At 38.5% G+C, this 15,309-nt stretch overlaps 1 protein-coding gene across 1 annotated transcript; it reads right to left on the bottom strand.

Annotated features, from left to right (window-relative positions):
- Positions 1-261: 261 nt before the first annotated feature.
- Positions 262-14,755, bottom strand: LOC143546075 (histone-lysine N-methyltransferase CLF-like). Its single transcript, XM_077037820.1, has 17 exons — positions 14,417-14,755; positions 11,901-12,002; positions 11,491-11,813; positions 11,236-11,397; positions 10,991-11,075; positions 10,770-10,916; positions 3,363-3,410; positions 3,092-3,163; positions 2,315-2,952; positions 1,834-1,987; positions 1,543-1,763; positions 1,313-1,444; positions 1,143-1,233; positions 1,005-1,052; positions 801-929; positions 657-734; positions 262-588 (listed from the first exon to the last, which is right to left on the bottom strand). The coding sequence occupies exons 1-17, from the start codon at positions 14,486-14,488 to the stop codon at positions 397-399; spliced, it is 2,694 nt and encodes an 897-aa protein (XP_076893935.1). The 5' UTR covers positions 14,489-14,755; the 3' UTR covers positions 262-396.
- Positions 14,756-15,309: the final 554 nt, after the last annotated feature.

Genomic DNA, 15,309 nt, shown 5'->3' with positions numbered 1-15,309 from the left:
TGTGGGTTCTTTAATTTCAACAATGATCTAAAGAATAGAACAGAGAATTCAAGAAAGTCATAACTTATTAGACCGTTGAAATTAAAGCTATATATAATATACTCTTGGAAATTGGAAAAATTAAATGTTCATTGATATAAAGGTTAACCAACAATTACAAAGTAGTAAAAAGAGTCAACGACAACAAAATGCATGTTACAAGTAAAAATGTGGTGCAGGAGTCCATTTCTCAAGAGTTTTCCCCCTCTCGGCGCTAAAAAACGAATACTATAAAAACAAACTCCCTCTCTCGAATGGATATATAATAATGCACCAATGAACAAACACAACAAAAGGAATTTTACCTATAAATGGTAAAGAATTGCCCGAAATGTCGGCATGTTAATTAAAAGCAGGTCAAGCAAGCTTCTTTGCATGGCCACTTGACGGCGCCGTGTCATCTTTCTTTGAACCAGATGACTCGGGCTTCTTAGCCCAAGCAGGAGCACGGTCTGGTTCATAGCGATAGTCATAAAACAGTTCTTCCCCAGCACATATTCTTTCTTTAGCAAATATACCTACCCTGTGATCTCCAGCTACCATAATAACCTAACCAAACAATTATATAATTATATATTTATACATTCACACACTCTTAGCCATATGTTTGAACATACCTTTGCATAGCAGTTCGGAACTGGTGAATGATTAGCAAACTTTAATTTATCACCTTTACGATAAGCATCAAGAACATACTGCATATAAAAATAAAAAGATAAAAGGAAATGTAGTGACTAGAAGAAAAGAAGTTCGTGTATTACTTGATCATTGAGGTTGAAGAGGAAAGATGAATTTTCCCGATCATAGATCTTTCCACGTTTGTCAGCTTCACGGTGTGAGATCAATTCTCCAGTGTACTCACCCAGATATTCATGCTTAGGTACACTATTCTGAAAACCATCAGCCAAATGTGAGTTGCTTACAACAAACAAAATAAATGGTATTTTACATTTTTACCAACTTACCTTTAAGAAAGCTCCCCAGCCTGACACATCAGATCTTCCTAGTAAAACCTGCATCCATATCATCACATTTTATGCATTAAATCCTTCTTGTTTTGTGAACAGAAAATGATTAACAAAATAATAATAATAATAATTTACCCGTTGCTGTTGTTTGAGAAGAAGCTTCATGTTCCTACACTCATAGTTATCACCCCGCTGCCCTGGAATCCCTAGACTGCCATCACCACATCTGCAAGCTCAAATAAACAGGTTAATATAATTAAAAAAATTAACATAATAATATAAAGAAAATGATCTAGACATGTTACCCAATCCAGCAATTCCGGCATACGTCAGGGTCACATTCTCTACCCGCAGCAAAGCAAGGGCATTGACGGCTTCTACACTGGCTTTTAGCACAATGACATCCTCTAAACCGAGTCTTGCATGTTTTTGGACATCTAGTCAACATATATATGATCATATTAAAAACCAAAAAAAAAATCAATTGAAAATATATAAAACTGATATGAATTATTATAAATAATAAGGAGCTTACCCACAGTACTTTTCACAGCAAGTCCCATTAACAAAGCAAGAACAATCCTTTCCACAGGCAGTTTGACAACCGCACGGATTATATTGCCGACATGGCAGCTCTTTTTTATCAGAGATGCGTTTTCTCATTGAATGGTATCCGGCCGACTTCCATGAATATTTTAACCGGCGAACTTTACCTCTTCTGCGTAAAAATCTAGATCTTCTTTTCAATGCATTACCCTGCGGTTCGATTATCTACAAGTGTTAAAAAATATATAGTATTTTGATTAGTAATTGAATAATCACTAACCGTATTCCCGTTACTATCGATTCTGGATCCATCACTAAGAAAAGTTATGTTGTCACCCCCTTCAGAAGATAGCTTATTTTCAGAGCAATTCATTGCATAATACACCTCCGAACATGTCTTCAAACCATTCATAAGATTTCTAGCTATTAAACAGCTGCAATGATGATAAAAACTAAATTACAACCAGACTTGTGTTATTGATAAACCAAAATTATCAACCTTTAAATTGCAGATAATATCATGCTACATGCCGGGTTGGGTCAAACCAGAACGCTTTATGTCAAAAAAGCTACTTATTGATAGATAGTTGGTGTGTAAAACATGATTACAAATATATATATATTATTTCAATAACTAGGTAATTTTTGGTGTTAAATGATTTAGTTGGCTTAACACACTAGCGTTGGTCAACATTCGTGTTTTAACCCGTTTGACCAGTTTCCTTTTTCGTTAATTGTGAAAAACCGCATCATGTACTGACCTGTTCCTGCCAAAAATCTCGAGACCTTTTTCAAAAAGCGATTTTTCAATAGTTTTCCAGTTTTTGAACTCGATCACTTGTCTACAATTACTCTCATCACCAAACTCTTCTTTCTTCCATTTTTCATCACTGTTAATCACTGGCTGTGCACTAGTGATCTCCTTATCACCACTAGGGACTGAAGAGTCTTTTCTCCTACACCTTCTAGCACTCAAAGATTTGGCCTTTAGAGAAGATGAACTGGCTTCTTCACTTTCTTTATGTGAACTTGATCGAACCCCCAAATCACTTGAAACAGAGTCAGAATCAGAAGCATCCACCTTCTTTTGCCTTTTCTTTATTGCAACCAAAACATGATCAGATATACGTTTGCTATTTCTTTGGCGGGTCCCACGTTTTTCCAAAAGTTTACTCTTGTGTGGGCCCGGTCTAGCATCCGACTCGCTACTTTCAGATACGTTTTTAGCGTTTGATGAGGCGTTTTCACTTTGGGAAGACTTTAACCTCTTTGATAGAGAGCGACCGTTTGACTTTTTTCTTGATGACTGGACATTATTACCGTCTGATAAATGGGCAGCTTTTTGTTCACTATTGAGCTGCATATAAGATGGTACTGTACTGTCATCCACCTTTTGGATCTGAAAACACCAGAATAAAAGGTCCTCAGCTAAATAATTAATAACCTTTTGTGATAAATGTGAACACCTAAAATACAGCAAAAATGCAAAATAGAAAACAAAGCTACAAAAACATGTATAAGATAAAAATTGCAATTACCTGACGATAGCAATGTGGACTACAAGGTACCTTCTCCTCTTCTATGCGGTTTAAAGTACATTGCTTTTCAGCCTAAATATAATGTAAGGATTAATTATTAAACTTAAGATTACACACCATCAACACAATGACAGCTCAGGGGTAACATAGAACCATATATTAGTCTTAAATGCTAGATTCTAAAACATGTTTGCTTTTGGGGACAGAAAATGTGTTAATTAGATTCACTTTAAGGGAACGAACTGACCGAAGTAAACGAAAGTGAGCTTACAGGAAATATAAGGTCCTGAGAACATCCATGTAATTTACAGTCAAATACCTGCCAATAGGAAAACACAAAAACAGATACGATTAGTGATACAAATCGGGTTGGTTCCAAAGAGTTGCTTGTCTATTCTCGAAGGGGCAAAGTGAAAAGTGGCTAATAGTTATCTTGAGGAGAAAGCATTATAAATAGGAGGGGAATATTATGATTAGTCATTCATGAATTTTGTTAAGATTGAGTAGGCTCTGGCACGTGCCAAGAGAGAGGGTGTGACCCTGGAAATTGTTATCTGTCCTTATCACTTTTTTCTCTTTCCTTGTAATTTCTTTACTTTCAATTAAACAATTACCTTCCTATTATCTATCAATCTAATTTCAATCCTATTTACATTCAATATATACAACCTGTTCATCTCGTTCCTTATTATTGGTCCGACCTGCCTTGACCTGCCGATTGTTTATCTTTCATCTCCGTTTTTTCTCTTTTCCATGGAAACTCGAACAAATTCTCGGTTGGATAATCAAGATGCTCAAATCAAACAGTTGCAAACTGATGTAGCTGATATGCGTACTTCATTAGCGGTTCTAGAGACAGATCGACTAGAATCTGGCGAATTTCGTAAGGTCGTTCTCGCCTGGATGTCAAAGCAAGAGAAGAAGACTGTGGGTGAGTCGTCGGGATCTGGCACCTCCGGCGGAGAATTCACGTTTTCCGGCTCCCATCCTAGATCTGATCTGTTGGATACCTCTGATTCTGTTCCGTGGGCTGTCAAAAAGGTAAAACTCCCTGAATTTTCTGGTTTTGATCCACAGGGGTGGATTCAGAAAGCCAATTTGTATTTTGATATGAATCACACAACTGAGGATGCTCGATTGCGTTTGGTTCGTTTGAGTATGATTGGGGTAGCGCATCATTGGTTTACGATTATAACGCAAATCCGTCCTACCATTTCTTGGATTGATTTCCAATCAGAATTGCTTCAGCGTTTCAGTGGTTTAGTAATACAAAACCCGTTTGAGCAATTAGCTACAATCAATCAAGGCGATTCCATTTATGATTATATAGATGATTTTGAATATCTTCACTTTGGTTCCACGACTGCCGGAATCACAGCCGATTGGGTATTTTGTTGCGGGTTTAAAAGATGATGTGAAAAATGTTAGGTTCGGAGTCACACACAAACACGAATACAATAGTAAAACCGAAAGAATAAACGAAAGAGACACAACGATTTAAGTGGTTCGGTCACGGTGTATGACCTACGTCCACTGTCGATAACTAGGGTTTTCTTATTATTGAGTGATACAAACTTACAAGTACAGGAGAGAATATATAGACTAGACAATTAGGGTTTAACCCTTTAACTAAACTGGGCCTGATTAGAGCTTTTGGGCTTGGCCAAAACTCAAACAGCTTAATCTCCTAATTCTGTCTATTCGTCTAAACCGGACCCGACCCATGATGGATCGGAGACCACAACATAACAATCTCCTACTTGGGCTTCGAGACATCTTCTCTAAACCACCACTTGGATGCGTCAAACATTTCAACCTGCTCCCATTTGGAGACGTAAAATGTCTTCACCTGCATTGCCTTGTACATGTAAAATAAAACCCATCTGGTTTTGCACCTCCTAGTTACCCTTCGCCTTCTCAACATTATTCCTGAAGGCCTGCTGAAGCTCTGCACAGCTTCAGCTTATCCAGTATCACCGGCTTGGTGAACATATTTGCTGGATTCTTAGCACCTGAGATATTTTTCAAACTGAAAACACCATCACTGATCAAATCTCTGACAAAGTGATATCTCCTCCCGATGTGCTTAGTCTTCGAATGATAGACTGGATTCTTCGCAAGTTTCACTGCACTCTCATTGTCACAATATAAGAAGAACTCTGCCTGTTTCTTTCCCAACTCTTCAAGAAAAGTTCTCAACCATACTAATTCTTTACTTGCTTCGGCTGCTGCCATATATTCTGCCTCAGTGGTTGATAAAGCAACACTTTTATGAAGTCTGGACATCCAACATACTGCTGTTCCCCCAACCGTGAAAACATAACCAGTAGTACTTTTAAACGTCTTCTTACATCCACCCAGATCAGCATCTGAATAACCCCTGAGAATTGTATCCTTCCCCTTAAAACATAACCCCAAACTGGAAGTACCCTTTAAGTATCTGAGTAACCATTTCACCGCTTCCCAATGTTCCTTTCCCGGATCCGACATAAAACGACTAACTACCCCGACAGCATGAGCAATGTCTGGCCGTGTACAAACCATGGCGTACATGAGACTGCCAACAGCAGATGCATACGGAACTTTAGCCATCTCTGTTCTTTCTTCCTCTGTTCTGGGAGACTGGTCTTTGGTAAGTTTGAAATGACTTCCCAAGGGTGTGTTTCTCGGTTTAGTCTTCTCATCATTCATCCTGAATCTTTCTAACACTTTCCCTATGTATTTCTCTTGGGATAGTGTTATGGAGCCATCTTTCTTTCTGGATATACTCATCCCCAAAATCTGTTTGGCTAGACCAAGATCTTTCATCTCAAATTCATCAGACAACTGTTTCTTCAACTTGCGAATCTCCTTCATATCAGATCCTGCAATTAACATATCATCTACATAAAGAAGTAGAATGATATATGAGCCTTTAAACTTCTTTAATTAGCAGCAATGGTCGGCCTCGCATGATGGATCGGAGACCACAACATAACAAAAAAGTGGGTTCATCTCCACCGCCCTCAATCACGTCTGGACGCCATGTACTTGGCTAAAGACGTTGAGTTGATGCTTCGCCCGGAGTCGGGTCAGTCTTCTTTGGGTCGTTTTCGATATCTCAACCCAACGGGTAGTCGAACGTTCGGGCTTAATTGAGGGGCCACAAGGCCGATCTGAATCTCGGTCTTTCTTTTCTCCTAAAGTTGGTGAGCGGGTCTCTTCTCCTAAGTTGGAATCTCCCCGATCTGTGTTAAGCCCTAAACTTCGTTTTCCAATGACTGATAGTGGGCAGGGCTCTCCACGTGATCGTGGGGTTCGATCTCTTTCACGAACGGAATGGGAAGACCGTCGAAAGAAAGGGTTGTGTTTCCGATGTGGCCAACAGTATGGGCCCACCCATAAGTGTCCAGAGGGTAGATTGCGGGTGTTGTTAGGGGATGATGAGGACGACATCCCACTTGGAGATCAATGTTTGTTACAAGCTGAACCGTCTTCACCTTCTGATGTTGATACGGATGGTGTTGTGGGTACATGTAATGCGTTAGAATTTGTAGGTTCATTGGCTTCTATTGCACTCTCTGCGACAATGAAATTGGAAGGTACTTTGATGGGTTTTTCCATTTGTTTATTGGTGGATAGTGGAGCTTCCCACAATTTTATTTCTAGACGTTTAGTGGAGGCATTGGGTTTGTCTTCTCAGAAGTTTAGTGGCATCAAAATTAAATTGGGGGATGGTCAATTTGTGTTTGTCTCGGAGCGGTGTGTCTCTCTTCAGGTTACTATCGGCCCGTGTTCTTTCACTATCAATGCGTTGGTCTTTGATACTGGTTCTTTGGATTTCATATTGGGTTTAGAATGGTTAAAATCTTTGGGGGAAGTTGTCCACGATTGGCAACACTCTTGGATGCGTTTTACTTATGAGGGTGTTTCGGTTCAGTTACACGGCCTGCAAACCGGTTCTTCGGCTTTCACAGCACTATATCAGTGGCTCTTTATGGAGGGTACTTTGGTTTCTTCTTCGGATAACCAACTTTCTTCGGCTCCACCTCCACTCACCACCTCTCAACAATCTGCTTTATCTTCACTCATTCAACAATTTGCTGAGATTTTTCTTCCACCTACTTCTCTTCCCCCGGTCCGCTCTCACGATCATAACATTCAATTATCCACCTCTGACCCGATTTGTGTACGCTCTTATCGCTATCCACATGTCCAGAAAACAGAAATTGAAAGACAAGTCCAGGAGCTGCTGGGTATGGGAATGATTAGACCAAGCAAGAGTGCGTTTTCTAGCCCGGTTATTTTGGTACGCAAGAAGGATAATTCTTGGCGAATGTGTGTTGATTACCGTGCTTTAAACACCGCAACCATTCCTAACAAATATCCTATTCCGGTTGTTGATGAACTACTCGATGAGCTTCATGGGTCAACCTATTTTTCTAAACTAGATCTTAAATCTGGTTATAATCAGATCCGTATGCGGCCTGAGAGTATTGAGAAAACTGCTTTTTGTACTCATGACGGTCACTACGAGTACTTAGTCATGCCGTTTGGTCTTATGAACGCTCCGGCTACCTTCCAACCGGTGATGAATGACATTTTTCGTCCACTTTTACGGCACAAAGTGGTTATATTTTTTGATGATATTCTTGTTCACAGTTCCTCTTGGGAGGATCATTTGAAGGACGTGATGGAGGTTTTTCAGATTTTACTTGTGCATCAGTTTAAAGCGAATCCGGAAAAGTGCAGTTTTGGTCAACGTTCTATACACTATTTGGGTCACATCATTGATGCCAATGGAGTTGCCATGGATCCCAAGAAGGTGTCTGCTGTTTTGGATTGGCCGGTTCCACAAACCTTGAAAGCTCTACGTGGTTTTTTGGGATTAACCGGTTATTATCGGAAATTTGTCAAGAATTACGGTGCCATCGCTCGGCCTTTAACCGATTTAACAAAAAAGGATTCATTTTTATGGTCTTCATCAGCTCAACATGCTCAAGCAGGCTTTAGTCTCGGCTCCGGTTCTTGCTCTTCCTGATTTCTCTCTTCCTTTTGTAGTAGAATGTGATGCTTCGGGCTGTGGTATTGGGGCTGTTTTAATGCAGCATAAAAGGCTGATCGCCTACTTTAGCAAGGCCCTGAGCGATCATAATCTGTCCAAATTAGCTTATGAACGGGAGCTCATGGCGTTGGTTTTGGCTGTCCAACATTGGCAGCCATATTTATTGGGTTCTACGTTCACGGTGTGCACCGATCAGAAGAGTTTAAAGTTCCTCCTCCAACAACGTGTGTCATCCTATGATCAACAGAATTGGGTGGTGAAACTGTTGGGTTACGATTTCGACATTCAATATAAACCGGGCCGTGAAAATCGTGCAGCTGATGCTTTATCTCGTCGAGCAGAGTCGGGACAACTTCTTCAAGCTATCTCCTCTCCAGTTTGGCTACAGGGGGGCTTATTATTGGATGAGGCTAAACAAGATGCTGAAATTCAAAAGTTACTTGCTAAATGTTTGGCTACACCGGATACTTGTGTGGGATATTCAGTAAAAAACAATGTGTTATTTTATCAAGATCGGGTGGTCATTTCCCGTAACTCTAAGTTCATTCCTGCTCTTCTTCATGAGTTTCATGTTACTGCCTCAGGTGGTCATTCGGGTTTTTATCGTACGTATCGACGCTTAGCTGCAAATGTTTATTGGCCGGGAATGACAACCACTATTAAGCAGTTTATTCGGGAATGTGACACGTGTCAGCGGTGTAAAGCTAGTTCTGTGCTACCCGGGGGCCTTTTACAACCGTTGCCTATTCCCGATGTCGTCTGGGAAGATCTCTCCATGGATTTTATTGTGGGGCTGCCACCTTCGAAAGGTTACACGGTTATTCTCGTAGTGGTGGATCGTTTATCGAAATATGCTCATTTTATCCTTTTAAAACATCCATATACTGCCAAATCTGTGGCTGAGGTTTTTATTAAGGAAATCATTCGTCTTCATGGAATTCCTAAATCTATTGTGAGTGATCGGGACCCTTTATTTTTAAGTAAATTTTGGCAAGAAATCTTTCGGTCCATGGGTACTCAACTTCAAATGAGTTCCGCTTATCACCCGGAATCGGACGGTCAAACTGAAGTTATCAACCATTGTGTGGAATCGTATTTGCGGTGCTTTGCAGTTGATCAGCCTAAAACGTGGTCAGGTTGGTTGCCATGGGCGGAACTTTGGTATAACACAACATTTCATGCGTCCACGGGTACGACCCCTTTTGAGACGGTCTATGGCAGGCGTCCTCCTTCGGTGTTCCAATGTATTTCGGGTGTCATTCGTGTTGAATCTGTTGCAGGGAACTACAAGACCGTGACGAAGCTTTAAGACAACTTAAACTTCATATTTCTAACGCTCAAGGGTCTATGAAGCTTCAGGCGGACAAAAAACGGCGTGATGTGCAATTCGCTACAGGTGAATGGGTGTATGTTAAATTGAAACCGTATCAACAACTTTCAGTTGCTAGTCGAATTCACCAGAAGTTAGCAGCAAAATTTTTTGGGCCATTTCAGATTGTGGACAAGGTTGGGCCTGTGGCCTATAAATTGCTTCTTCCTGTTACTTCTAAAATCCACCCTGTTTTCCATGTTTCTCTGTTAAAAAAGGCGGTCTCGGGTCAAGTTGAGGTTGTTCTTCCTCCTGAATTAGATATGGCAGATTCTCCACATTTGCTACCTCATTCTGTGTTGGCCACTCGTGATGTTCGGGATGGATCAGATTTGGTAGAGCAATGGTTAGTGCAGTGGCATGGTCATACGGTGGACGATGCTTCGTGGGAGGATGCTGAATGGGTTAAAGCTCAATTTCCTGCTTTCAGTCTTGGGGACAAGACTGATTTTGAAGGGGTGGGAAATGATACAAATCGGGTTGGTTCCAAAGAGTTACTTGTCTATTCTCGAAGGGGCAAAGTGAAAAGTGGCTAATAGTTATCTTGAGGAGAAAGCATTATAAATAGGAGGGGAATATTATGATTAGTCATTCATGAATTTTGTTAAGATTGAGTAGGCTCTGGCACGTGCCAAGAGAGAGGGTGTGACCCTGGAAATTGTTGTCTGTCCTTATCACTTTTTTCTCTTTCCTTGTAATTTCTTTACTTTCAATTAAACAATTCCCTCCCTATAATCTATCAATCTAATTTCAATCCTATTTACATTCAATATATACAATCTGTTCATCTCGTTCCTTATTAATTAGCAAGTGCAAGGATAGTGGTGTGTGAAGAGACAATAGACATGTGTGACACACAGATTCGCACATTCAGAAAAAGGTGAGAACATAGGGTTTGTTTATATATGAATGTGTCCATGTGTATTAGTCTAAAACCTAAGTAATAAAAGAAATGGACATGTGTGGCACACAAATTTGTATATTCAAAAAAAGTGAGAACATAGGGTGTTTATATATGAATGTCCATATGTACAAGTCTAAACCTAAGTAATAAAAGAAATAAGTAATGCAATACTCTATAAATTAGATATATAAAGACTTATCATACTTACTCTACTCAGTTACTAAACTTATTATAACTAAAAAGAATCAAGGAGTCAGCTATATAGCACACTAAAACCCATGAGTGATCACAGTCAAGTTATACTTCAGATTTTTAGTCTTGGGTTTAAATATTAATATTAATAACAAAGCAAAATGCTTACTAGGCATCGCCGACAAAATAGGTTGTCAAATGAGTCCAGCGCAGCTTCAAGATCTTTATCATACAACGAACTCATGTCAAACTCAGAATTTCCTAGTTTAGAGCCTTCAACAGCATTTTCTCTGTTAACAAGGACTTCATATCTTGCCTGTATGAGATGGTCCATCATATGTGAAAACGCAAACACAAAAAAAAGGCAAAAATACTTATCTAAATGCTTACCTTGACTTCTGAAGGTTTTCTAGACAGCTGTTGCGCCAGTAAATCCAAAACATCAACAGATGAACCAAGCTGTTGAATGGTCATTCTGGAACAATTAAAGATTTAATGAGAATGCGGTACTATTATGATATACATGACTAGAAAGTATAAATCAAAGAGCTTTTGTAATTAAAGAAATCTGATTTATATGTCGGAACAATTTTGAGTTGATGAGACACATAACATATAAAATAAAGAGCACCAACCTGATTATGTAATCTTCAGAGTCAACAAACTCTTTCTTTTCCTCTTCTTCATCAATTGCTTCCTCTTCACTGTCACTTGCAATTAGTGCTTCACCACCATTTTGATCATAGTAAATTCTCCGGCGACCTACTACAGACTGGTCTTCTGTCATTCTTTGATTCCTGCATAACTCATAGTTGTTTTAAGAGATGTACCACAATTTAAAACATATGTTTGACAGCATTTAAAAAGAAACAAGCACAGATCAAGATCACCTATCCAAGAAAATCCAAGTGGTGTAAGGAGGTAATTTCTTCACTTCTGGAAGCTTGATAGGCCTGACAGCATTTTTAACTGCAATGCTAGATCCTAGAAGAATTGCTGAAGCATGTCCATCTTCCTGAGAGCTAGTGCTGTCACTGTCATCATTGCTTGCATTGACACCGTTTTGCATATCAATTGCGTCCTTCTGCCTCTTTGTCAACAAATCAAAAGTTTGATTTGCATCAGCAACCCTTGGTTTTCTTCTTTCTACTGACAACTTGTGATGGTTGTGTGTCACTTCAGCTAACTTAATCCTGTTCTCTTCCATTCTTCTCTGTAAGAATAAAAATATAAAACCATCATAATGAAGATTCTTTACCAAAAATTGAAATAAAATATATTGTGTTGTTCTTAGACTAACCTTGATATAAGCACAACGATCAGCATCAACTTTCTCTTTTAAGGAGTCAATAACCAGTGAAACTTCTGAGGGAGCAATAGCTCCTCCTTGTGGTCCCACAACCTGAGAAATAGAAATACTATTTTAGTCTCCCAGATTCCAGCATACAAACCATCCAGGTAGTCGGTGATTAGTAAAAGTTATGTTGAAGCAACCATATAGAATGGCACATCGTATTGCATAAACATTCCAATAGCATAGGAAGAGTGTAATCAATGTTTCATTAAAATCAATTGTGACTTAATCGGAGTGAAGTATTTGTGAAATTTAAAGCAGCAAAATCTTTATGAATAAGGTAATAGAATTTGAAATTGGTGCCAAAGTTATAAAATGAACAAATAACACTAGAAAGTACAAACAAACTTACATATGCCACATAAGACTAGTGGATATGCATTAGATGTCATAGGCTACCTTACCAATGAGCTATTCACTTATACCTTACATATCATATCAGACAATAGCACTTGCATTCCATGTAACAATGCTCAAATCATACACAACATATGCCACACACACCAAGAACTGTCTCATAGTCTCCATCGTTTCAACAAACAAAGAGTGTGTGAAGACCTTAAGTTAGCACATATTTTCACACGTCCACTATGCCAACTATAAGTATTCAAACTTGGTCCCATGTGCATGCACCATCTCTTAGATTAAGGTTTGAATAGTTCATATATGCACAAATGTCAAAATTAAAAACTAAATCCGAATTTTAGAGTAGCAGAGGGTATACTCTCTTCTAACTTAAATCACTATAATTACTCTTCGGCTTATTGAAAGTTGAAAACATTGTTGTAAGCTCATCACAATCTATGTGATTAATCGTCTCATTGAACATGTGGTGTAAGAGCATGTCCAAGAGAGAAATAGGTTGGGCATTTAGAGTATAGCTAGTAAAATCCCATTCATAGCACGCTATTAGTAGGGTCTGGAGATGCTAGTATATCTAATTTAATAGTTAAAAGTTTTCAATATATGTGTGTGTATATTTATATATGTTACTTAATTCGTTGGTTTTTTAATCTTATTTATGAGTATTATGTTTTAGATTGTGAAGTTGCATACTGTTTTTGCATTATTTTAGCAAATAACTGATATTGAATTTTAAGAATTTCAAGTGTAAATAATATAACGTATAAGTAATTTTATCGTTTGTATGTCAAAGGTGCGTCTCTCGTATGTGGTGTGTGCGACTTGTGTGCCTCTGGTACCACATGATATGTGCACCCTCGTATCGGATATATGTTGCGCCTTCACCTCCCCCCCCCCCAATGCATCAATGCACCTTGCGCCCAGCGCCCCCTATTGCATCATTGCGCCCCACACATTTTAAAATAAAAGGAGGTACATTGTGTTATCTTTAGTAGCACGAGCATGAAAGACCGGTATCCTAACCTTAATAATGAGCCAACTTAATGTGCTCATTTAAAAAAGCAGCATTTGCCAATTTGCTCATTCATGGCACTCAAGAGTCAAGATAACCTCATAACATACAAATGTCAACATCTACGTCTTTCAATAATATGGTATAGAAATTACCCTTCATGTCCTCTTTAAGAGCCATGGATTTCTTTTTTATGTATCCTTCCCCATTCATTCATGCTCATGAACTTCTCTTTCAAGAATCGCACGTCAAACACTCCCAAAACCGTTATCGTTAGACATCTACAACAAATGATAAACAATAAAGTCCCCTTTTAAACTCAATTCCCACCCCCACCCCCACCCCTAGCTACATTTGTGGTACTTCCATGTCCTTTACCATTAGCCTGAAACAGTTTTCATGATATTTCTATCTTGTAAAACCCTCATAAAAGCATACACTTCATACAGCTAAATCTCAATATAATTAAATACTTATATGAACGAAAGTATCATTCATAAATAAGCAACGGTTGACTACATTAAGTATTTGCAAAGATAAAATCTCACGCTTGAATATGTCTTTTCTATTGCCCAAACAAGTTCACTCCTCTCAACTGTGCTGTAGCTTTTTTTCCATACAAACCTAACATTTTTCTTCGCTTATAGGCCAGTTACATATAGATGTGGATGAGTCCAGTGAATAACATCATATTAGTTAATGCCATTCATGGCAAATTCTCTTCAAAAAAAACTCAAATAAAACTAACAGAGATATGGCGAGAAATCTAAATCCTATAAACTGTGTATACAATAACATCACATTAAACCCTAAACATCAACCTCTAGTGCATTACAACTTCCAGATAAAAGTCTTCACCTAATGCAACAGTCAGCATTATCTAGTTAACACTTTACAGCACAATGTTGTTACACATTCATCTAACAACTGTCCATAGCTCACAATTATAGATCAAAACAAGCAATTCCACATCCTCCACAATACAAATACAGCCTAAATAACCACATACCAATTTCCTCTTACATCCGATGATAAAAAACCTAGCAAATAAGCGACTAACTAGAAGCATTAATTGAAATAACCGTACCGTAGACGCATCCGCAGATTCCGATGGAGCTGCGACGGCGGAGGACGGAGGAGGAGCCTTCGGCAGCGACATTTCCGGCCGCCGCGAGTGTAAGGTGTTGAGGAGCACAAACCGGTGAGTAAAATCGGTAAGAGATCGGAATCATGCAAATGCGACGGAAGAAATTGGCGAATTTGGGGTTTGAAACCCTAGATTAGGCCTTTTCGGGGAAGCGCGGGGTCAATTTATATGCCACATTTGTTTAATTAATTACTGCAACGGCCGAGTCAATGGGTTCCATTTCATGGATGGGCCTCAATTTGGTTTAAACTTGTTTGAGGAAAACTAGTAGATTTTAAGATATGTGCCTAACTTAGATTTTTAATTTTTTTTTGAGTGGGATAATGATCAAAACCACCCTTTTTATCAATAGCATTAAACAAAAAATATCTAAAACCAGTTGCGGCCTAATCATTTAGGAGGCCTAAAGTTAAGTAAAAATATTGGAGCGTTTTGCATTGTCATTATTCGATTAACAGTTTTAAAATTATTTTACTATTTGGCCCGTTAACAAAATTTGATCCGTTAACTACAAAACAAAATCCTAACATATCTTTGTGTGCCCAACTACAATATATATAAGTAGTTTGTTGATATAAAAACTCCAACTTATACAAAATTGTTTTATTACAGAATTGTGTAAGTAAAAAAAATCTCGTTATAACACAAATGCTAGAAAGAAAACTAAATAAAGAATACAAACCAAAAAAGTGCATGAGTAGTAATAAAAATCACAAGAAAATAAAATAAGAAAATAAAATAACTGAGAGCCATTTCTAAATTATATTGAAATTTGAAACTATCAATATATGACTAACAATTAAAATTTGAATTTTTTTATAGTGAATAGTTCC

Source organism: Bidens hawaiensis, unplaced genomic scaffold (assembly GCF_021521415.1).
Source record: "Bidens hawaiensis isolate Kalapana, Puna unplaced genomic scaffold, B.hawaiensis_p1.1 tig00014201_1, whole genome shotgun sequence".
NCBI classification, from domain to species: Eukaryota; Viridiplantae; Streptophyta; class Magnoliopsida; order Asterales; family Asteraceae; genus Bidens; species Bidens hawaiensis.
The sequence above is the reverse complement of the archived record's forward strand: the minus strand, read 5'-3'. Positions and strand labels throughout refer to the sequence as shown.

Excerpts from the sequence above, each read along its gene's own strand:
- LOC143546075 (XM_077037820.1), bottom strand. The coding sequence starts at position 14,488 with ATGTCGCTGCCGAAGGCTCCTCCTCCGTCCTCCGCCGTCGCAGCTCCA. Across the intron at positions 1,234-1,312 it reads TGCCGGAATTGCTGGATTGG|ATGTGGTGATGGCAGTCTAG; the intron begins GTAACATGTCTA and ends TTGAGCTTGCAG. Across the intron at positions 589-656 it reads TTCCGAACTGCTATGCAAAG|GTTATTATGGTAGCTGGAGA; the intron begins GTATGTTCAAAC and ends TTGTTTGGTTAG.